The sequence below is a fragment of the Petromyzon marinus genome, unplaced genomic scaffold (assembly GCF_048934315.1).
Source record: "Petromyzon marinus isolate PM22_M1 ecotype Great Lakes invasive population unplaced genomic scaffold, UKy_Petmar_22M1.pri1.0 PM_Scaffold_7, whole genome shotgun sequence".
In the NCBI taxonomy this organism is placed as follows: Eukaryota; Metazoa; Chordata; class Hyperoartia; order Petromyzontiformes; family Petromyzontidae; genus Petromyzon; species Petromyzon marinus.
The window spans coordinates 3,184,513-3,209,979 of record NW_027423677.1 but is presented as its reverse complement, the minus strand read 5'-3'; the positions used below and the strand labels follow the sequence as shown (position 1 = coordinate 3,209,979).

The 25,467-nt window shown below is 45.5% G+C and overlaps 1 protein-coding gene across 1 annotated transcript; it reads left to right on the top strand.

Moving 5' to 3' along the window:
• Window positions 1–6,310: 6,310 nt before the first annotated feature.
• On the top strand, window positions 6,311–17,599 carry LOC142923763 (exosome complex exonuclease RRP44-like). The gene is made up of 11 exons (XM_076064746.1): window positions 6,311–6,443; window positions 6,795–6,932; window positions 8,086–8,232; window positions 9,371–9,487; window positions 11,148–11,249; window positions 11,921–11,985; window positions 12,638–12,722; window positions 13,577–13,704; window positions 14,772–14,858; window positions 15,261–15,417; window positions 17,117–17,599. The coding sequence occupies exons 1-11, from the start codon at window positions 6,351–6,353 to the stop codon at window positions 17,336–17,338; spliced, it is 1,341 nt and encodes a 446-aa protein (XP_075920861.1). The 5' UTR covers window positions 6,311–6,350; the 3' UTR covers window positions 17,339–17,599.
• Window positions 17,600–25,467: the final 7,868 nt, after the last annotated feature.

Here is a 25,467-nt window from a genome sequence, read left to right as displayed (position 1 = left end):
GGCACTGGCCTCGGAGCAGGTGAGACTCCGTATGCATGCATCAGCTCTGCCCCCCCCTCATATTTATGGTGCGGGCCTGTACCCTTGTCCGACCCCTCACTTCCGCGTTGCATCCAGCTGCCTCACTGAAGAAAGGGACACTTGCCTTGCGCTGAGTACGACGTTTCGCTGGTTGTAATCGCCAGGGAAACGATATACTCGATTTGTAAGTGTTGTGGGTTTACTCTCCAATACACTGGCGTGCTGCAGTAGTAACTAATTGACACGTTTTGTTTTACGTAACAAACCTTACTAATTGTCTGTGCCGGGTTAACTACGCACATTTACGCGCTCTTACCCAAAAAACCTTTATTATGGATAATATTGGTCGCAAAAGAACACGTGTTAAACAGCTCCCGTTTAGAACGTCTCATCCTCACCATCAATGGTCAATCAATCAAATAAATCCTAGATTTATAACGTGGCATATTTACCAAAAAGCAGAGACGGAAGGGTGAAACTCTAGAGGTAGCTCTATGATATCCGCTTTTGTGGAACGTTCTCTAACACGGATGGCCGTACTGCTCTGAGATAAATCAGACTGGATCCTTCGTCTCGTTACGTGATGGCGGTTGCAAAATTGTTGTTGACGCCTGCATGTGCCGTGCGTGTGCTGTGTACGTGTGCAGGATGTGGTGGAGTCCCGGGTAATCTTCCCCGAACATCTCCCGCTGTCCCAGCTGCAGCAAGGTGTGCGTTCCGGCCGGTTTGTCCAGGGAACCTTCCTTGCGAGTCGTGAGAATTACCTGGAGGGGACTCTGAGGGTGCGAGGGGACGGTGACAGTGATAAAGAGGTACACGTTTCACAAGCCTGCGTCTGGAAGGAACAATGCTGTCCGATCGTATCTGTGTGAGTTTTAAAAACAAATTTATAATTAAGCAGTGGCATAGCGTTCTTGGCATGAGCAGTAGCTCTTAACCTTTACTGCAAGGCTGCAGTAAAGGTTAAGAGCTACTGGGCTAAAATATTTGTATTTTGAACGTCTTTTGCACCCTACGTAGGTGTCATAGCCTGGCTCCTGCCCCCCCGGCCTGTGAGTCTTGGTGCAGTTGCACTGCCTGCACACTCGATAGCTACGCCACCACAACTACGTATATACGTTAATTGTGACTACTTTAATAATAGGGTTTTTCCCTTTTTTTTCTGGCAACAAAACTGAAACCTTTTACAAGGAATCATGTGTGCATTAACCACAATACTTGTGGTCAAAATGCAAACAAAAAACACACTATGATAATATATGCATTGTCCTTGAGACTGATTGGTTCACACCAGGGACGGCTTTCTTTTGAGCCTCGACCCAATTGGTGCGAGACCAGAGGACGCCAAAAGGCGTACGCATATATTGCAAATATTATCAGTGTGTTTTTGTTTGCATTTTGACCACAAGTATTGTGGTTAATGCACACCTGGTTCCTTGTAAGAGGTTTCAGTTTTGTTGCCAGAAAAAAGGGGAAAAACCCTATTATATTTTGGTACTGGCAAAGGAGGTCTAATGATGGTTGTGACTACTTTGTTAACAAAATGAATGGTCTATTTCCACCTCCAAAATGTAACGTTAAATAACAATTAGGTACATTGGCCCTTTGTTGGAAAAAAAAACCCAGTCTAGAAATTGCCCTACTTGAACATATGTTACTGAAAAACATTGGTTTCAGAAGATTCATGGGCTCATAGTCCTACATTTTAAATTGTTTATTCGTGGTATTAAAACTCTTGTACAGTAAAACCTTGGATTGCGAGCATAATTCGTTCCGGAAACGTGTTTGTAATCCAAAGCACTCGTATATCAAAGCACTCGTATATCAGTTGTGATCACGTGACGCTCGGCAGTACAAAGCTGCTCGTATTGCAAGACCCTCGCTCGTTTATCAAATTAATATTTATTAAAAATTTTGCTTGTCTTGTAAAACACTCACAGACCAAGTTATTCGCAATCCAAGGTTTTACTGTATATGCTGCTCTCTAACAGCACTTGGCCCAGCGGTCTGTTAAGACTATACGGGGGATCTTTTTTGTCTGCGTGCAGGTGTTGATCCAGGGGCTGCAGCATTTAAACCGCGCGATGCACGACGACATCGTGTGCGTGGAGATGTTCCCCGAGGAGCGCTGGGTTGCCCCCTCCTCGCTGGTCCTGCACGATGAGGGCGTCGCAGGGGACGTTGCAGAAGAGAATGAAGAGGATGTGGTGAGTGGAGCGTGAACACTGCCGAACCAAAATCAAACCCAGACACCTGCAGTGTGCGTGTCTCTCTCCCCGTGGTCGCATGGATTTTTCTCCAGGTCCTCCGGCTTTTCCCTCCACAGTTACAATCTGACATGCACTTAGAGTATGTGGCTGCTATCAATTTCAAATGTGATAAGATACTTCACTGAACGATCATTTGTGGCCAGGTCACTTAAAAAGAGCTATAGAGCTCTCAGGGTCCTTACCTGGTAAAGTTATTTAGTTTATAGTTTTTAAATAGTTTTAATATAAATTTTGATTTAAAGCTTTCGTGACTGCAGTAATTCATATTCTTAGTTTTTTTTCGGTAAAGTCACGTTGAAGGGAAACAACAAAATAATAAAATATATAAAACAATAAAAAAATTCTCACGACGTTTCGACCATAACTCAAACGGTCGTCTTCAGGTGTGTTGGTTTGCATAAATTTATTTTTAAACGGCGCATTTATTTATTTATAAAAACGTTAGCGCCACGCGCAACGATTTGGCAGTTTATTTAGGACTAGCCCATCTATATTCTGAAAAGAGGAGGGGGGAGATGAAATTTTTTATAATGTATGCTGTCTGAAAGCCACTGTAAGCGTAAACAATAAATTAAGACCTGAAATGGTTTATCAAATCTTTCCAATGATTGCTAAGATAGAATCCATCTTCTCGGTTGAAATTGTCTCTGTGCTTGTATATGTGGATAGCCTCATGAACGAATCTCTCATGGAAGCCAGATGGCTTACAAAGAACCTCTGTCTTGGAAAAGTCAATGGCATGTGAGCCTACTGAATTAGAACAATGATCTGCCACGGCCGAGGTGTTGGTCCTACCGTGTTTAAGGTCTGCTTTGTGTTCACGAATGCGGTCCGAGACATGGCGTTTGGTTTCTCCAATGTAACTACTACCACAGAGGCAACTTAGTTTGTAGACACCAGGGTATTGTATGTCCGGAATCACATCTTTTACAGACGGAACCAGATCACGGATTTTATGTAATGTGTTGAAACGGACCTGGATCTTGTGTTTATTCAGGATTTTGGAGATCTTTTTTGTGACCCCCGCAATGTAGGGTAAAGTGATGGTTTTGAAAGGCTCCTCAAGAGGGTTCTTCTTCATGGTTTGAGTGATAGCTTTGCGGATTGTATAGTCGGAGTAACCATTAGCCCTAAGAGCTTGGTGTACGTGCTTGAGTTCACTGCTTATGTGTTCCTGGTCGGATATGCATTGGGCTCTATGATACAGAGTCTTGATGAGATAATTCTTCTGTGATGGATGGTGGTGGGAATCCGGTTTCAGATAAGCATCTGTATGGGTAGCTTTCCTGTAGACAGAGTGGCTCATTGAACCATCAGGTCTCTTTTTAATTAGGACATCCAAAAAAGGTATCTTGCCATCTATTTCGACTTCCATGGTAAATCTGATGGCTGGGTGTATGGAATTGATGTGGTCGAAGAATTGGTCTAGAGCAAGCCGGCCATGTGGCCAGATGACAAAAGTGTCATCCACGTACCTCTTCCATAAGGTTGGGCGCAGAGTGGCAGTCTGGATGGCGTCAGTCTCAAATTTCTCCATGAAAATGTTAGCTATAACTGGAGAAAGGGGGGAGCCCATTGGGGTGCCCTCAGTTTGTTTGTAGAAAGTTCCATTCCAAGTGAAGTATGTATTGGTTAAACAGTGTCTCACCAGGGGGGGTACCTCAGTGTTTAGTCCTTGATGAACCAAGTCTTCAATGATTGCAATGGTGTCAGGTACAGGAACCTTGGTGAATAAGGAAACTACATCAAAACTGATAAGCAGGTCGTCTGGGGACAGGGAAATACCCTTGATTGTCGATACCAGGTGAGTCGAATTTTGTACCACAGAGGTGGTCTTTCCAGTGAAAGGACGCAGGATTTCAGACAAAAAACGAGCTAGTTTGTAGGTGGGGGAGCCGATAGTAGAGACTATGGGACGAAGGGGTGTATCTACTTTATGTATTTTTGGTAAGCCGTATAATCTTGGTGGCCTGGCAGCAGAAGGTTTCAACGAAAACTGTTTAGATTGATCAATTAATGCGGTTGAATCAGAAATTATTTTGTTGGTTTGTGTGACGAGGCTGTTGGTGGGATCTCTTTTTATTTTTGTATAACTACCATCGTCGAGTAATTCTTTAATGTTGTTGTTGTATTCTATTTTATCCATGATGACAGTAGCATTGCCTTTGTCAGCTGAGAGGACTACAATATCATTCCTCTTTTTTAATTTATATAATTCAAAACGCTCATCTTTGCTGAGGTTGCTAGCTGGCATCTTAGCGTTTTTGAGGGTTGCAGCGATTTCAGATCTTGCTACGTCTGCAGCGATGTGACCCAGGCCCCTGAGAGCAACGTCTACTTGGGCAATTATATCATTAACTGGTATGTGTTTAGGTGTGACTGCAAAGTTTAGACCTTTAGCTAAAACGGATTTCAGACTATCGGAAATAGAACTGTTACTGCGATTAATTACGACTTTGTTAACGTCTAACTATAAATGCACCGTTTAAAAATAAATTTATGCAAACCAACACACCTGAAGACGACCGTTTGAGTTATGTTCGAAACGTCGTGAGAATTTTTTATTGTTTTATATATATATTATTATTTTGTTGTTTCCCTTCAACGTGACTTTACCGAAAAAAAAAAAACTAAGATTATAGTTTTAATATAGTTTAAACAAAGAATAACAACAAAAACTCAACCACTTCAAGAGAGACCTTAAACATAATGAACACCGTGTGACCAGACAACAATCCACATTAGAGATGCTGTTAGCTTGATTTTGCGTTTATTAAATGACTTTACATTACATTACTTCAAAATCAAGTCAGGAGTGCTAATCATTTCATACTATTTTTGTATGTACGTAGGGGTTATTTGACCATACTTCGATGCGGGTTGGTGAACGGGGGGGGGCATAGATCAGGAGCATAGAAGGACAGGACAACAGTTCATTTTGCTGTACTGCGCTCTGCTGCCTGCCATTTTGGCGCAGAGCCTATACCACCTGTTATGCATATCCAGGCTCAACACGGTGGCGCTTCCACGGTCTGAGCTCCTTTTTAATGTTTATTTTAATTAACTTAATTAGAACTCAAGAGATCAGGACACGTATCATTTGCGAGAGTGACCTGGGTCACAGGGTGGCCTCTATATTGAAAACTAATTTCTTTAGAACTGCTTTTTGTATTTAGATTGTTGTCCTTTCCGCGCACCTCCGATTAGCATGGTTGGCTGTGTACGGTGCGAAATAAGTTCTACATGCATACATACCACAGTGACAAAATGCAAAACATAATAAAGTACAGCAATGAAGTTAATTGAAATTGGCACGAAAACAACTGTGGTTTATGAAAAGTCGACAATATTGCACAAACATAAACAAGTGTTAGATATTAAATCGCATGTAGTGCAAGTTGGCTTGGGCAGATTATTTATAGGCTGATCATTGCACAGTTATACTTATTAAAACGTTACGTAAACATTAAACACATATAGGGTGACTGATGTGCTAAGCAGGTAAGAGAAAATGTCAATCAGTGAAATCATAAAGAATCGAGAGATTAAGCATCAAATTGTGAATTAGATGGGAGGGTAACCTTTGTTGTAGATAATATTGGTCGCAAAAGCTTACGCGTTTTTTTTTAAACGTGTGGTATCTGATGGGCGTGTTCCGGTTGATTCTATCAATCGCCAGAACTGTTTTAACTTATCAATATTTACGGAGGACTCCTCACTGTGATCTTTTGTCATTTTAACAAAGCGTCAGTCTCATTATTGACATTGATGAGACACAGCATGAAACCACATCCACAGGTTAAGCGCTATTGTTTTGGATTGCTCCTTCCCCTTCAAGCCAAATTGTATTGTGTTATGCAGTGAGTTGGTAAAAAAAATAGTTATTTCATTATTTCAGTGTGTGAGAGAGACGCTACTGTGGTGAGTGCTCATTCGAGTTTGCGTTGTCATCTCCCGGTGCTATCCCAGCTGCTGCTGCTGTCGTCGCTCTTGCTTAGATTACGCAACACGATGTTTGTCCTTTGTTTTGGTCTCCAGCTGAAAGCCGAAAGTGGGAAGATGCGTCGGCCCACTGGCAAAGTGGTCGGCATCATCAAGCGGAACTCGAGGCCGCTGTGCATGGGCATGCTCATGCCCAGCCCAATCAAGGAGGTGGGCTGATCTGCATGTGTGTGTGTACGTGTGGGGAGCGGTAATGTAGCGGTTAGCGCGCTGCGCTACGAATCCTGGGACCCGAGTTGGATTATATTTATCGCTCATAACCAATAAACAGCGCCAAATGTCTGAACCTGTCTTGGGCCCTTCCCTAGGTCGACTCGGCCATAAATGAGTCTCTGATGTGGCATGTAAACATCAGCGCTGTGGAGACAAAGGCGGTCGGGCATGGTGCTGGCCGTACCCACCCCGTCGTTTGCCGTACCAGCTTGAATAGGTGTGTGTTGACGGCACTTGCCCAAACAGTTTGTTGAATGCCTTACTGGGGGCTCTTTGTGCGTGTTGCAGGCCACCCGCCACCTGTTCACGCCCGCGGACCGCCGCATGCCACGAGTGCGGGTGGAGACAAGACAAGCAGCGTCCCTGCAGGCCCACCGCATCGTGGTGGCCATCGATGGCTGGCTGCGACACTCCCGCTACCCGAACGTACGACTGCACCGTGACGCCCCGGACGCCGTGACACCTCACCCGTCTGTCCCGTGGTCGGCATCGTCGGGCTCATCCTTCTGTCACTTGACGCGCGGCCACGCGGCTCTGTATGCAATACAGCCGTCGAACCCAAAACACGAACGGTGACACGGTGAATTGGAAGTCAGGGTGGTTGAAGTGGCACCACTGTGATATTTTTTTGTTTGAAAGCATGGCAAACTCACCTGTGATTCAACCTAGGTTATTAAGGTGTTGTAAGTTGATAGTCTCAGCCCAGTCACCAATAACTGCACCAAAAACGATATTAAATTTGGTCGTGCACTTCGATTGTTTGATTTCCATCTCTGAGAAAACTACTGCGTTTGACTGCCATGTGATGAACATTACTTTGATTGGCAGAGTGGTTGGAAAAGCACTGCCCCCCTACAATTTGGACTGCATTTCACTTCAATGGATCTTAGAAGTAGCTCTGTTATGTCTGCTCCTGTGGGTCGTCCTTGACCACGAAGGGTTTGTATAGATTGCTTGTCTTGTGCGATACCATTAACACAATGAGAAACAAAATTGGTGAAAAGTTAAATATATTGTTAAGATGTATTCTTTGGGTTGTATCTTTGTTTAAACAGATGTCGGTTAATATTCTACATAATGTACGTTAGGTACAAGGTTGGCATTGTGGTTGTGCTTTTCATACCTATTTGCCACTGCACAACCGAGCGACACCATGGCTGGCACGGTTTAGTAGGCTGCAGGTTGTTTATCCACTGCAAAAGCGGATCCATGTCATGGACGGTCAATGCTTTGAACAAGGCTAGGCACGTGCAGATGACGCTGTGGTGCCACGTCCCCGCGGTGTACTGACTGCCGTCACACAATTAACGTGTCGCTAGCCCCGCCCCTGGCCCTGCTCGGCCCCCGGATATATTTGGATGCCTTGTGGGGCCAGCATACTACGGTTTGGTTCTGGTTCGACACGGCAAAAAGCCAGTGGGTGACCACAGACACTTCGAGAGATCTGCACTGTCTGGGTTCCAATGTACCAGTGGAAAAGGGATACCGGTGACGATTGGCCACGTATGTGCATATGCATGTTGAACTTCTTCCGTACCATACGTAGACAACCGTGCTAATCGTCCGTGTGCTTGTGCAGGGCCATTTTGTGCGCTCTCTGGGCAAATGTGGGGATAAGGAGACGGAGACGGAGGTGCTGCTGCTGGAGCACGACGTGCCACACCAGCCCTTCAGCCAGGCCGTACTTGCATGCCTGCCCCCTCCCACGTTCAGCATCACAGCGGAGGTACGCATGAGACGTGTGACGATATGTCAATTCATCGATTGAGTTCAATTCTTACGCCTGCGGTGTGTTGGTGTGTTCGGTCGTGCATGTGAGAATCCTTTACTTCAATGTTCTTTATTACAAGGCCCACGGGCCACTGGTGGCCCCTGGGTGGCCTTTGGTGTGGCCCATGACGTGTGGCCCCCGACGTATAGGCCCCCGACAATAGACAAATGCGAAAACACCCCCCATCATCATCATCGTGCTGTCAAACCGCAATAGTTTCAAGATGTTTGGCCTGCGTAGAATACCTTCTAGAGGACTTCTCTGGAGCTCTCCCTCCAGTCGAGGTCCTTCCGCTGCACTGTCATGAACGAGAAGCCACGGGGCTCTACGCCTTTACCGCAGACCGTATATAGAAAAGCCGTCGACCTGAAAGAAAGTCGATGGCTCGGACACATCATCGTAAGAAGAGAGGAAATTCACATCGGAGGAATGAAGGCGATGGACTTATGGAAGCACCAGGGCGGAGACCCGAGAGGCAGGCCTCGAGAGATGCGGATCAAAGTGGTGAGCCAGGATATGGAGGACTTTGCAGTAGCCGTGGAGATGGTCCAGTACATAAATGAATGGAGCAAGGGGACTACAGACTTTTTTCCTATAACGCTGTACTTGCGTTCCTGAAGAACACCGAATTGTGGAAAAATCGCATAATAAATAATATAGGGTAAAGCACAGTCCGCGATAACACGTGAGATGCGTACGCAGGCTTAACAAAGACTTCGGGTACGTGAGTAGCATCTAGAAGCATCCAGAAACATCCCGCCTTGTGTGATGCTACACCGAGGCAACCGTACAACCGCTTATTCTGCCTCGCACAACGCAGTTCTGTTCACTCGATCGCCTTTTATCCAATTCGCATCCATGTTATGAAAAAATGTGTTCCCTAATGCATTCATCGCATTATATCTAATTCACGATGTGAAAACACGCAGAGTTATAGGAGAACGGACTGTACTTTCAGAATATTCAGTCGCCTATTGAGAAGATAGAACGCCATTAGAATGAAGTTGGTTTACCCATGTATGGCTCACCCTGTGTTTTGTTTGTTGTAAGTCAGCGTTTTGTTGAACCTGGTGCTGTGTGTGTCCCGTACAAGGACCAGGCTGGCAGGGAGGACCTTCGTGCGTTGTCCATCTGCAGTGTGGATCCTCCAGGCTGCACAGACATCGACGATGCCCTACACTGCAAACCGCTCGACAATGGGAACACCGAGGTATTCATTTGGTGGTGGTAATCGTGGTCACGGTCGCGGTAATTCGTGCCTATTCCTTTCATGGTTTTGTCAATGCTAGCGGAGGTTACAAGGGGAGTTTAAGTGGCACAATGATAAGTGCACTGCACATTCATCCTGTCAAGCTGGTTTAGTTCCAGTCATGGCTAACACCGGTACAGAGTGATATCTAAAAAAAACTGCCCAAGTTCTCCCCTTCACCACCTGCATTGACCATCGTAACAAAGCAAGGTCAAATGACAATCGCAACCCATTACGGCATGGAGAAGCCCTCATCCTGCAGTGGATTGACAAAGGGGTGGACAATATTCCTGTTATTAAGTTTCCAAACATTGTTGCCTTAGTGCCCGTATTCTTGGTCTCTGCTCGGCTCAGGACTGACTTCAACATGGCTTGGTTCTGGCTTGATCTGCTCCGTTGCCTCCAAAGAAGTATGAGTGGCTCAGCTGTGCCTTGGCTCAGGCTCAGCTCACGGAAATTCTGAGCGTGGCTGGGAGCATGCAGAGATATACGTGGAGGCACAAGGGACACGGAGGCTCAGGGCTGGAACCATGCTTAGAGGCAGCTTGGGTTTTAAGCGTTGCTTTGATGTGGCTTATTGAGAATTAGAATCAGAATATTTATACTGGAGGAATCCAATGAGCTATAAAGCTATTTTTCACATGTCCAGTAGAGGCGGGTAAGAACGTTACAACAGCAAACAGTACAAAAACATAATAGTAGTGCAAAGTACAAGAAAGATCAACAAATAACCCAAACACAAACAAATACAACTAAACCATCCCCATCTTACCAGGAAAAGCCCACTGAGGTATTGATTTATTTTTGATTAGTGACCTGGCCACAACTGAATAGCTCAACAAAGTGGCCCATCATTTGGACATTTATAGCAGCCAAAATAATAGAAATAATCTCAATGCATGTTGCGCGAGAGCCAAGCCTGAGCCAAGCCATGGCTAAGACCCCACTGGCCTAAGTGTCCACGTCACTGGCCGAATGCCTGGTTCACAATGAATGCACCAGGTAGTAATGGGTGTGCATTTCATTTCACATTATTGTGCTTTGGTTGGAGTGGCTATGGTGGAGGTTATGCATGCATGTGGAGTGAACGACTTCCGCCAGACGTCTAGTAGAAGGCGTCTTATTTATTAAAAGCACACAGGGCGATACACTTCGTAACGCGGCTACACCTAGGCTGTACAAACACGCAGCCCATTTGCGTCCTGCGTAGCTACGCTGGCTGGTTGACGAGCGTAGCGGCGGAGACAGAGCTGCTCTTGCAGAAGAACCAGCCACGTGGTCGGAGACGAAGAGATGACGACCGTAGCGACGCAACCAGGACCCAGACCCCACGCTAACAGCCCCGAAGTTCTGATTCGGTGCTCTTTATATCTGCCTGGAGTGGCCAAGCTCCACCTCTGGCCACGCCCCCTTTCTAGAACCTTCTAGGCCCTTCGGGATGGTTCCCGGAGCTTCTCGACTGACTCCGCCGTTGACCTTTACCCCAGATACGCCCCTTCATAATAAGGCATTATGTAATGCAGCTATAACCTTAATTACCCTTACAGGCCGGCAGGTATCACCCTGTCATTACACATCCATGCATGTGAGGGTGGTGACGGTGTGTTAATGTGTGTTCTAGGTTAGGGTACACATCGCCGATGTGAACTACTTTATCCGGCCGGGGAATGCCTTGGATGAGGAGGCATCTCTGCGTGGTACCACAGTTTACCTGTGTGAGAAGGTGAGATGTGGATTTCTTCTTGCCACAATATCAAGTGTTTTACGACCCGCCGATTTCATCCTTTCATTCTTAACTTTACGACATGATGTAAAATATTACGATCTAACGATCATCGCGGTACCAGTTTCCCCACAACTTTGTAATTGTATTTGACATTTTCACCACATTTTTTTTGCGTGCTTTTCAGTACTTCCCGTATGAATAACAATAACTTAAAAATGAATTCGAATTTAAAAAAATGTGCAACAACAATGCTAAATATCTCTCATGATGTTTTAAACGAGGTGATTTTTGTGGATTTCTTATAATATGATGTACCGTGACATCATGAGCGGCAGGCTATCGGCGCAGTGGTAACACTCGTGCCTTGCAGCAAGGAGACGTTGGGTTTGATTACTCAACTCTTGTGCCTTTTTGCTTGCAGCTTTGTTTGTTCTCCCCCCTGTTAGTGAATGGGTTTCCTCTGGATTCATCAGATTTCCTCTAAATAAAACCCATACAATCTTAACTGGCATTCGCGAAAACATCCCCTTGCTGAACAGTTACCTGCAGGTGACTTAATCATGTGTGGGTTTGCTTGCAAAACACTCGTTGAGTTGGTGCATATGTATTTGCCAGATTGTGTTTATTGACAGAGAAGTTGTTGCGTTTATGTGTTTGTGCGCCTGCAGAGGATTGATATGGTGCCAGAGTTATTGAGCTCAAACCTGTGTTCCTTGAGATCCAACGTCGACCGGTGAGATGCACCAACAACTGTGAACTCGCGAGTGTGCACATTGCAACCCATACTCAGCAGCTAACGTGCGTTGTTGCCAGGTGCACATGTAATCCCATGATGCGTGGCACTGTTTAAGTGTCATTGTACAGATCCACACAAGCATGTGTACATACATAAGCAGCCAAACCAGGATGGCACAATGGTAACACATGTCTCACAGCAAGAATGGCCTAAGATTGATGCCCGACTTGGTTGCCTTTCCATGTAGATTTTGTATGTTCTCCCCCTATTTAGCATGGGTTGACTCCAGGTTATCAGGTTTCCTCTCATCGCTAACATAAACGTGTTATTACTACTATGATCCTTAACCATGGAAAGCCTCACTGAATCCCATAACTTCGGGAGGGTACTGCAAAGCTTTTGCAGTCGAACAATGGTTGCTACATATATATTCCAGTTGAGTAATTTGTAACAACCCAAACCGGTATTTGGCCAAACATCCCGCTGCTGAAAGAATGACTCGACTACCAAAAACTTGGCAAGACCCTCCTGAAAAAGAGTCTCGAGACTTTGCGAGGCTTTCCCGAGTGAACACCCTGCACCACTCCAATGTCGACGACTCTGCCACTCGACGGTGAATGGCGACGGTGCATGTGCTGTGCGCGTGCAGGCTGGCGTTCTCGTGCATATGGGAGATGACTCCAAAGGCTGAGATTGTGAGCACACGTTTTACCAAGAGCATCATCAATTCCAAGGTGATTCCCCCCCCCCCCCCCCCCCCACAGACGTTCAGTTTTTGTAAAACTCTCGTTTGCTTTCACGTGTATTGTATCGGTGCCTTGCTATGTTAGTGCAGTTGAGGTTTCCGGATGGCTGAGAGGTCAGAGCGTTGAGCTTGCACCTCTGAGTTCACAAGTGTAGCGAGATGAAACGGGTTCACAAGTGGTAGTATGTATGTTGAACTTCTTTCGCACCGTACGTAGCCAACTGTGCTAATCGGAGGTGCGAGGTAGGACATGAAAGTAGTGAGTTGATGGTCTCTGTCCAGTCAACAATCACTGCACAAAACACAGGTTTGTTTTTTTAGATTAGATCGTGTAAATATGTAAATGTGTCATTAAACCCACCCCCACCCGACACAGCCAACTAATAAGGGTTGTCACGTAAACAGAACATGCCAATTCGTCACGAGTACAGCACACCGGTGTGTTGTACCAGTGACGAATTGGCCACGTTCTGTTTATGTGACAACCCTTACTAGTCGGCTGTGTCGGGTGGTGGCGGGTTTAACGACACATTTATGTATTTACACAATCTAACCCAAACAACCTGTATTATGGATGATATTGGTCACGAAAGCCTACGTGTTAAACTCACTGCACGAAAGACCACCAAATTACATTGCACTAAATTTGGTTAAATTCCAGCTTTGAGAATTAAAAAAATATATATCAATTTTACTTTCTTTGGGTGAGCGTAACCCTCAGTGGTCATCGGGAGCCACGTAGACATCTGTTGAGTTCTGGCTTGGGCTTGGATCAGGCGTGGGCATTGTGTAATTGCGAGGACCCCATGGTTCACCCGTGGTGTGTTCATCGTATCCCCGCAGGCGTCTCTGACGTACGCAGAGGCTCAGCTAATGATGGACGACGCTGGGCGGAAGGATCCGGTCACCAGCAGCTTGCGTGGCCTCAACTCCCTGGCCAAGATCCTCAAGCAGAGGCGCATTCAAAACGGGTAACTCATTGTCAAGATCCTCATCCCCTCCACCGCCACTGGAGCGATGAGCCGTATTAATGTGTGCACCGCATTTAGTCGATCGGCAGGTCGCCTGTGGCGCGGTAAAGTGTGGTTACTCCCGTGTCTTCTAAGACATCCGGCCAGCGTGGAAGAGTAGGCTAAAATACATTGAGAGGGACTGTAAAAGGGTGTATCCCTAGAGGGGCCGCCTCTTATGGGAGCCCCCTTCTTCCAGCAGTGGCTTGAGCAAGCAATTGCAAGGCTGCACCTGTTGCTTTTTTGACCCCATGATGCATGAGGCTTGGGTGAATATCATGCACAAACAAGTGTTACAGGATTCATACTCTGTTTTTTTTCGGTAAAGTCACGTAGGTAAAACTATAAAATAAAATAACAACTAAATTAAATCACGACGTTTCGGGCGCAACACAAGCATCCTTCTTCAGGTGGGACAACCACAGCCAGAAACAATTGCTGAAGTGGGCAAAAAAGGGCTGTTGTAACAAGAGGCTATATAGGTAAGAGAGTGGGGGGGAGCAAGGGGGGAGAGATAGAGATGGGGGGTGTGGGGTAGGGGAAGTGGGGTGCTGCTAGAGGGATTAAAGGGGCGAGCACGGCAAAATGCCGGGGGGGGGGGGGAAGTGAGTGGGGCTGGGAGTGGGAGGCTGAAGAAGCTGGAGATGCGGAAATGAAGGCAACAATAAAGAAGTTAAGGTTTTACCTGGTTAATAACATCCTTCTAGATTGGAGTGTTACAGGCTGCTGCGGGGCTACATTGTGGGCAATAGAGGACAATGCAGTGACATAAATTGTTTTACTCTTCTTAATGCTCCCATGTCTGTGCTCCCCCACCTTTGCCAACGCGTACTGACCACCACGGTTAAGTACGGTAAAACCACCCCACGACCCGTATGACATGGGGCGGCCCTCATCCAGCAGTGGATTGACTTAACGAGCTGTGCATGTTCAACTCAAATATCTGAGTTTGTGAAGTGTCTTATATTAAGATTCTGTGTTGTTTTGGCTGGACATGATAATCGCTCATGTCCCTTCTCCACCCGTAGGGCATTGACTCTGGCATCCCCTGAGGTCCGATTCCACATGGACAGCGAAACCCACGACCCGATCGACCTGCAGACCAAGGAACTCAAGTGAGTCTCGTCAACAAGACACCTCCCATGACTGCGATCCGACTGTTGTGCAGATCTCTCTATCAGAATCAAAATATATATCTACTGGAAGAATCCGATGAGCTATAAAGCTCTTTTTTCACAGATGTCCAGTTGGGGCAGGTCACAACGTTACAACAACAAACAATACAAGCACACGTTAGGATTGCAAAGTATTGGAAAGGTAAACAAATAACTTAAACAAATATACAAATAAAACTAAACTATTTTTATCTTACCAAGTAAAACCCTGACCACAAATGATAGCTGAACAAAGTGGCTTATCACGTGGGAAATTTATTATCAGCAAAATAATCTAAGATAAAGAATCTTGACCCTTGTGGTTGATGTGTTGTGGTGGCGGAAACTGGTGCGTGTACACAGGGAGACCAACTCGATGGTGGAGGAGTTCATGTTGCTCGCCAACATCTCCGTGGCGGAGCGCATCGTAGGCGAATTCCCCGAGTGTGCGCTGCTCCGACGCCACCCGGCGCCTCCGCCTTCCAACTACGACATCTTGGTGAAGGCGGCGAAATCAAAGGTAGAGTTAGAACCCCTTTTAACGACCACCCTTGTTAACTAATCGCTTAACAACGGGCCTCCATAGAGCTCAATGTGTAGGCTTAACCGACCATTTCCCTGTTAACGACGGGCTCTTGTAGGTACAGTAAATATGAATTAATGCCACGTAGAAGGAAAACAATAAAATAAATATAAAACAATAAAATTATCACGACGTTTCGACTGCAACACAAGCAATCATCATCAGGTGTGAAAACCACAACAAGAAAATTTGAAAAAAGTGGCAGTTATTTTTAACGTTAGCACCACGGAGAGAGATTTGACAGTTTGTTCAGATGGACGAGTCCATCTATGTTCGGAAAAGAGGAGGGGGGAGACAAAAAATAATGGATGCGTTCTGACAGCCACCTTAAGCGTGATCAATCAATTAAGACCCGAAATGGCTTATCAAATCTCTCTCTGTGGTGCTAACGTTAAAATAACCGCCACTTTTTTCAAATTTTCTTGTTGTGGTTTTCACACCTGATGATGATTGCTTGTGTTGCAGTCGAAACGTCGTGAGAATTTTATTGTTGTATATTTTTATTATTTTATTGTTTCCCTTCTACGTGAATTTACCGAAAGAACCAAGAATATGAATCCCTGCAGTCACGAAAGTTTTAAATCAAAATGAATTCATGCATTTATTAAGTGTTTATTTTAATATGATGTGTTTATAATGTTAGTATCTTTATGTATTAATATCCATTGTTTAAATATTATAAAGTACGTTTTTTGGGTGAACAAGGGAAACTTTCGATGCTATCGGAACGAATTAAGCTTTTAACACGTATTTCCTATACTCGCTTAATGACCAAATCCTTTAATGCTCGTGTTCGTGGAACCAATTACCATCTTTAGGAGGGGTTCTACTGTTTCTAGATTGCTGTTAACCTTCCTTCAATATCATCCTCCTCGCAAGGAATTCAGAGGTCGTCGGGTGGCTCAAATTTTTGTTTGAGGTCTTTTGGTTTAACCGGGTGAGAACTCAAGAGAACATAATAGTCTCATTTGCAAGGGTCACCTGGGTCACCCTATGACCCAGAGATTACAGCTGGGACCCTGGCTTCAAAATCCAGCAGCCACATTGAACATACTGTGTTATCAAGTGTAGGGAGTTGAAGGACTCGGCTCGTTTCCCAGCTACTCCACAGAAATAAGCAACAAAAAACCATCACGATAAATGTAGTACTGTATTTAATTTTAGATAAATTCCAGCACTGAAATGTTGAAATATCAGGTCGACTTATTGTGATGAACATTATGCTCAAAATGGGTGGGAATGTGCTACCCCCTACTGTGAAGCAGAGGTGTCTTGAAACGATGTCAGTATTGGCCTGAGCGAGCAATTGCAGGGCTGCACCTTTTACCTTTATCTTGAGATGTAGCCGTATAGTTTCCACTCGCCCTTAGAGGCAGAACAACTCAAAAGGTGTGACGAACCACAGACAACGCTGGAAGGCAGCCAGGCACTGTGCCAGATGTAGATTAATCCACTTGCCATACTGCCTTCTCCTGGCAAGCCAGGTTATGGAAACCTGAATGCCTACAGGAAGTGCGCTGAATAACGTTTTCTTTCCAATACACCACAACCCTTGCTGCTTCCCCAGCACTGAACTACAAGCCACGTGCGGGATAGTCACCTCACAAACGCCGGTGTGACCGATTTTTTTGCGCAGAACATCGAGATCCAGGTGGACTCGGCTAAGGCGTTGGCCGAGTCCCTGGACCGGGCGGCGGTGCCGGGAGCGCCACCATACCTCAACACTCTGCTGCGCATCCTGGCCACGCGCTACATGATGCAGGCCATCTACTTCTGCTCCAGCATGGATCCCGACACCCACCACTACGGGCTCGCCACCGCCATCTACACCCACTTCACGTTGCCCATTCGACGGTGACGTGCTCTGGCGTCAGGCACACGCGTGAAATCGACCTTCGCGATTATTGAGGGGACTATGTTGTTGTCTTGGTGTGGTCTGGGACTGTGCTGCCTTTCCCAAGTTTAGGAATTTATTCATTAATTGATGTACTTATGCAATGTTAATTTGTCATTATGGCACACCTCCGATTAGCACGATTGGCTACGTACTTGTATATCTTTTTTCTATTATTTACTTTTAGTGATTTGTTTACCTTTCCTATTCTTAGCACTCCTATCATCTACCTACTGGACATCTGTCAAAAAGAGCTTTTATCGCGAATCGGATTTCTCCAGGATAAAGATTCAGATTTTGACTTATTTTTCTAAAAGGTCCTATAAACGGGAAGTTTGGCCAATTCCTTAAATGGTTGTTTGGCTTGTGTTGGAGAAAAACTAGAGGATCCAAAGAACACCAACGCCTACAAGGAGGGTGACAGTGTTCCACGTGCAGAATCAAGAATCCATTGCCGTGTTGCAGCGGCGGCCAAAAGTGAATTGCAATTCTGCCATGGATCGCTAACGATTTTGTTGTGAATCTTAAATAAGAACACAGATATGAGCAGGCAGCAATTTGCGTTACATCTGATGACAAATAAAAAAAATCCTCAACAAAGAATTAAATTCATACATTAATAAAGCTAATTTCCACAAGCAGATGGTGCTAGAACGTGGTATGTCCAGAGTACAGTATTCTATCACAGCGTTAAATCCATCTGAGTCATTGTTTGAGTAGCTTTCTGGTGGATCGTGAAACCCGCTGAGATCCACCAGAATGAATCGCGGTGCTTGGTGGATTAATACCGCTGCTCCGTTGGCATCTCGTGGCCATACCGCAGCCTGTATCTACTGTAAATTTAATCTTTATATTAAATAGAGGCTACAACAAATGTGAATATTGTTGTTGTTGTCTCCCTGTACCGTTACAGATACTCGGATGTGATTGTGCACCGGCTGCTGGCCGTGTGCGTGGGCGCCGACCCCACGTACCCGGCGCTCACCGACAAGCAGAATCAGCAGCAGCTCTGCAACAACCTCAACTACCGCCACAAGATGGCGCAGTACGCCCAACGCTCGTCTGTAGCTTTCCACACGCAGGTGGGAGGCGGAAGTGTGGGCCACGTGGAGCTTGCACGGCGTGTGCTTAGGCACCTGATAATGCGTCCATTCGTCTCTTGAAAACCATTTTTAAGGCCACGAAAGCAGGCATCGTATTGTGCATGTAGTAAGAATCAATTGTTTTCTATTCACACGCTTACGTGTGGTGGTGCCGTGGCTGTACTGGTTGGCTACACTTGACATTGCTTTTCAGCATTCTTCTGTGTTTGCTGAAAAACCTAGTCACTTGGCACATTTGCCCATGATGTGACAACTTTATTTGATTGGCTCTGTCAGGTGATGGAGGATTATAGTCAATACAATTGACATTGTACCTTCACGATTGAACTCAAAATAATCCCCATGACATGATGCCAATAGCACAACTGGAATAAATTAGCGGGGGGATGCGGAAAATTACCTTAAATTTTGTTAACTAATTATGGGCTTGGTAAGTGATGCGCGTGTGTCTGCTCTTGGCCACGTAGCGGTGATTAACGGCTGTTGTTGTTGTGGTCTCAATTGTTCTTCAAGAGCAAGGGAGTGGTGAGCGAAGAGGGCTTCGTGCTGTTTGTGCGCAAGAACGCCGTGGTGGTGCTCATTCCCAAGTACGGCTTGGAGGGGACGGTTTTCTTTGACTCCAAAGATCTCAAGCTCAACGTTACCTTCGACGAGGAGGTAGGGCATGTGTTCACTTAACCGGGAGGCATTGGCATTTCCCGAACGGCTGAATTCTGCATTTAAACCCAGGACTGGCTTAATGCACTGGGACCCAAGCCCCCTGACCATCTCTCTACGATTAGGTTTCTATCAGACACACAGACACTTGGTTTAAGGTGGAAGAGTTTCTCATTGTAAACAATGAGAAACTCAAAGGGCAGAAAAGTACTTGTAGAATAAAAACAAATGAGGGAAATAGTAGTTGATGCAAAAAGTGATCTCTAGATGGCAAAAAGCACATTTGTGACCATTGGATCCAGTCCTTTCCAGCATGCCTTGCATGCCGCATTACATTGTCACTCTGCGTGGATAAGTGGATAATGCACACAGCCTAATTTGGACCAGAAGCTCAAAAGGGTCAACATTTGCAGCCATATTTTAGGTATGTTCTTAACTGCAATTGTACACTCCATATAACCTAAGGGGGGTTGCATCTACTCCTTAATGATGGCCAAATAAGGCTTTAAAATTCCTTGGCTGGCCCGCACATCACGATCCCTCGGTTGGTTTGGTCATTGCAGCCATCGGCTTCTCATGCCTGATTTTCAGCTCGCGGTGAGGTGGCCCAAGCGGTATTGCATTCGCTGTGTGTTGTGGAGGTTTGCGTTTCAAACTCGGTGGCCACTCCGGTTAATACTGTGGTGTGTATTAAGCGTAAAATATTTACAGGCTATCCGCTTTAACAGTGGACGTTAAAAGATCCTGTAACGTTATTCGTGTGCCAGCATCATGGTCCAAGGTTGGCAAATTACATGCAAATTACTTATTTGGGGAGCACATATTAATCGTTCGCCTCCTTTTACAAAAACGTAGCAGTGACCTTGAATGCAAACGTTTTGAGAATCAGTGAGGCTTTTCTGAGTGACCCTTGTAATTGTATTAATAATAACGGTGGGTTCACGTCAATCCGTACTTGTATGCAGGGCACTTGGCAGAGAGCAGTCAGCGGTAGTGTAGCGGTTAGCGTTCTGTGCTACAATCCTGGCGACTTGGGTTCGATTCCTTCGCACGGTCAACACCAGTGATGATTATCTGAACCGGTCCTGGGCCTCCCCTAGGTTGACTCGGAACTCAATTGAATGCCTGGTGCGGTGTGTAAACATCGCCACTGGGGAGACAAAGGCGGCCGGGCATGGCGCTGGCAAACCACCCCCTTGTGTGCCGTGCCGGCCTTCATCTGTGCTCCTCGCTAACAGCACTTGCCCCAACAGTCTGTTAAGGCTATATTAGAGATGTCTTTGTGTTTTGTGTAGGGCCTCACACTGTGCGTGGAGGGCATCGCGCTGAACATGTTCGACCGCGTGCGCGTGTCGCTGGATTCGTCCAACCTGCAGCACCAGCGGATCCGCATGCACCTCGTCCGCCCGGAGGTACTCACCGTGCGGCGTGACGCGCAACCTCGGAATACCACCGATTTATATTGTGACCATGCTGCTGTTGCTGCTTGCTGCGCCAGCAGTAGTGCACAAAAAACAAACGCTCGCCGCATCGGAACGTCAGCGGGCCGAAAATTAATGACACAAGCCACAGCATAGCGCTTGTTGCCATGCAACCCAAACTGTGGGACCGTATAGTAAACCCATAGAGACACAGAGATACATAGGAGATACAGAGAGACCCATTATGATTCCTAGAGATTCATAGAGACTCATACAGATACATAGCAGTGCATTAAAAACAAGCTCCTGTACGATTGTGGCCATGCAACCCAAACTATGGACCACATTTTACACCACTGTAGTCTGCGCTCCTTCAATGGAGGGGGTGGCAAGATGACACAAACTCTTTCCTGAGGCTCTCCCGTGGCTATCAGACCCATCCATTGGCATTTAGCCCCTGAACTTAATACCCTTATAACACAGGAATAAAATATAAACTCCGGTCTTTGATGGAAAAAATATATGTATAGCTAGCATTTTGAGCTGCAGTCTGTTGTCCTATACCTCCTGTAACTGGCAAATTGGATATAACGCGATGATGAACGTATGAGGGAACGCATTTTTTTGTATAACGCGGATCTGAACTGGATTTAACTCGGTTGAATGAATGGAACTACGTCGCGCGATTAGGAATAAGCGGTTGTGTAACGGCTGCCTCGGCGTAGCATCACACAAGGCGGGATGCTGCTGGATGCTTCTAGATGCTACCCACATTCCTTAGTCTTTGTTCAGCCTGTGTTACACATCTCACGCGTTATTGCGGAATGCGCTTTACCCCATATAATATATATTATTTATTATAACACGATTTTTCCAAAACGCGGTGTTCTTGAGGTACGCAACTACCGTATTATAGAACAGACTGTATATCCAAAGACTATGGGATACTATCCCTACCTATATCAGTTGTGACTGTCCGTGTGTTTAAATCCAGCTTGAAAACGTCGTTATTAATTGGCTTTTCCTGGATTCTGATTGGTTATTACTGTGAGGGGAATCATTATGATTAGCTTTTATTACATTTTGCATGCTGTGTAAAGTGTCAGTATCACTGTCATTATTGTTATTATCGGCTTTTACTTTATTTCTATTGGCTTGTATCTATACTTGAGTAGTTTTTTAATGTCCAGTGCTTTTTTGAGATATTTCGATATCCAAGGTGCTGTATAAATTAGATTTTTATTATGGCCCTAGTTCATTGCACAAGAAGGGCCATTATCTGAAACGTGACCTATTTAAATGATCGTTTGGGGCTGTTGTTGATGAATGCGAGTTCTCAAAATACCAAGCTAAGTCAGGGTGTGGGAGCCTTGGTAGATATCAGATGTCTTAACAAAACTCCATGAGTCTGTTCTGCATGGGTTTCCTCCGGGTTCTCTGGTTTCCTCCCATATCTAAAAAGAATCATGCGTTGAAACTGGTATTAAGGTAGTTTACGTATCGCCATGGGCGGCAGGGTGGCACATTGGTAAACCCTTGCGTCTTGCAGCAAGAAAACTGGGTTTGATTCCCAACTAGAGTGTTACTGTGTGGAGTTGTCATCTTCTCTCCCCCTGTTCCTCAAAAGTCTTCAGACTTGACGAAGTTTTTCAGTGTTAATAAGTGTAATAATAACGTATCACTTGTGTTGGAAATACTCGCATGTGTGTGTGTGAGAGCATTGGTGTAGTGGTTAGCACGCTGCGCTATGAACCCGGCAACCCAATTCCCACTCACTGCCAACACCAGTGAGGATTATCTGAACTGCTGTTTTGCCTACCCAAGGTCAACTCTTTCTTAAATGAGTACCTGGTGCAGTGTGTAAACATCAGCACTGGGGAGAGGTGTTGGCCACTTACCCCCTCGTGGGCCATGCCGCCTAACAGCAGCACAGTCTGTTAAAGGCTTATTTGGGTGACTATCTTCGTTGTACGTTTGTGCCATTTGTGTGTCCGCTGTCACAGATTCCAGGCTACAACCCTGCGGAGTCCACCCCATGGGGCTCGCCTTCTCCCCGGCCTAAGAAACCCAGACAGCACTAGTGTATCGTGGATGCGGTGTCAACAAGATGTCGGAGGAGGTGCATGAGTGGGCACACACTCTGGGTTTTACATCTGCAGAGTTAATTAAGTGTACATTGTGCTCGCAAGCAGAGGTGAACAATTGAAAAAAAAGCAGTGGCGGTTATGAGAAATGTTACCCTGAAGTAACAGACGGTTTGCACTCTGAACTTGCAATCCAGAGGTCACCGGTTCTTCGTTCTCCTGTCGCAGCGGTTCAAATGGTAGTACAATCAGCCAATGAAGGTGTATACGCGTCAAGATGTATGAAAGGTTTAGGATATCTTATGCCCCACTTCTTTGCCAGCCAAGACACTGACCCCCTTGTGATGAAGGTGATTTCACAAAAATATTGGTTACTGAATCGGTGGTGTTTATTGACTAACGCAGCAGTGTCCAACCCACAAAGCACTGTGATCCATTCTGGTATATCTCAACATGTTCCGTGATCTACCAGCAATATATGACCAACAGTTACCCGGATGGATTTAACCGACTAATAGAACACTGTAGACATGCCAAGTGCTAGTGCGATCTATTGGTTTAAGATATATATTATTAATCCATTAATTCTTAGTCGGGGATTTTGTTTTGCCATCTGCTATAACAAGAATTGCTTTATATTAGAGGTGTTAATTCCTATTTGTCCAGAGATCCACAATCAAATATTTTGCGATCATCCACCCATGGATCGCGATTCACATATCGGCTACCACTGATCTAACAGTTGAAAACCAGTTTAACACGTAGGCTTTCGCGACCAATATCCATAACACAGGTTTTTTGGGTTAGATCGCGTAATAAATATTTAAATGTGTCGGTAAACCCACCACCACCCGACACAGCCAATTCGAAAGGTTTGTCACATTAACAGAACGTGCCAATTCGTTACTAGTAACATCACACCAGTGTCTTGGAGAGCAAAGCCCCAACATTTACAATCTGAGTACAATGTTTCACCAGTAATTACAACCAGCTTCATCAGGCGACAGCCAGATTCGTGGAGAATCCTCGTTCCTTAATGCGCATGCATAATGTGTGTTGATTAACATATAAATAACCCAATCGGCAATGGATACCCGTAGTCATATGCATTCATTGATTCCCCTCCCAATTCGCGAAAGAAGTGCTCACAAGTGATGGCTGTCGCATGATGAAGCTAGTTAGTGCTGGGGAAATGTTGTACTTAGATTGTAAATGGTGTGGCTTTGCTCTCCAACACACTGGTGGACTGTACTAGTAACGAATTGACATGTTCTGTTTATGTGACAAACCTTACTAATTGGCTGTCGGGTGGTGGTGGGTTCAACAACACATTTATATATTTAAACGATCTAACCCATAAAACGTGTATTATAGTTGAAAACCTACAATTGTGCCAAGTTTGGCCTGTCGGAGTGGGCCATTAGGGTGGCCACTCGGAGGGCAAAGCTCTGGGGAATCCGAGCAAGAGCTTCGAAGTATGATTGTGCACGGTGACACCCGCAGGGGTCTCGTGATGGATGGCAAATGGAAGATATTTTTTTATCGCGAGAGGATTCCCTGCAAGGGATGTTAGGTTACTTATTCTTGTGAGGATGCCATTTACTGTATGAAGGGGCAGCGGTCAGCTGCATAGAACAGAGTATAAAATTCCCCGAGCTGTTGCTGTTTAAATCGTCGGTTTAATGAAGAATTTCACCTCAGGTATTTTTTACACAGCTACCCCACCCCTCATCGGACTCTGTGCAATCACACAAGGAATGTTTTTGGAAAAAATGTCGGTGTCAGAAAATTTTAAGGTTTAATCGTTTACAAATGCGCATTTCGTTACAGCTTCTCTTGTCCTTTAGACGTGCAAAGATAATTTCTGACAAAATATTGACACGTTTTCAAATTGTTTCGTAAATGGTTATAACTTTGCTCACGTATATACAGTACTTGGGCAATAATTCTGAGCTCCTGGAGTAGTGGTAAAGATTTAAGGGAGTTGATGTCTTTGCGACTTTGTGTAAATGTGTTTTACATTTTTTAGCTGAATCGTATATTCACAAGCATGTACACATGAGTTATACGCGTTTATATACAAAATTAAACCGATTTCTTTTCCATGCATCTTCTGTTATTTTGGTTACTTTAAGTTACGTTTTCCACTGCTGGATGAACATCTCGCCACGTGATGTTGGATGTCAGGTTTAGTTTGACCATACTTCACCATGCTGGTCACTGTTGGATGATAATAATGTCCACTTGCAATGCACCACCGCGCAGTATTCACTCGCCTTCGAATCGAGTCCTGCACCGCCGTTTCACATGCAAATTTGATTCTCAATCCCTGGGCCAACTTGCTCCTGATTAGCATGCGATTTGCCACATTTCGATCTCGGAGGTGATTAAATGCGCCGGCTTCCAGGCTTGTTGAGCCGCTCGGAGCCCAATTAACGAAAATTGTTGCCAAAGCAAAAGCGTGAGCTCGAATGTTTGTCCGTGTTCTTTTCAAACCACCAGTCGAACGCCGGCCTCTGCCCACTCCGACCGTGCGCAGGCCCTGGCCGTCGGGGAGGCCCTCATGGTGCCTCACGGCAAACGTGGGGCCCGGGTGGGCGCGTCGACGGTTGATCGCGTACAGGCGGTGCAACTCCCACAAATGAAACATCACACCTTGCTGATCTCGTGTCCAGGAGCATAAACGATCATCACGCAAACTCCGGTCATCCTCGCAGCAGCAGCTCTTGGCCATCGAACAAAGACGATCACCGCTTCCTTCCGATATTAGAAGCCACGAGCTATGAACGACTCGGAGGTTCGAGCAACCACAGCCGAGTGGGAAGGCA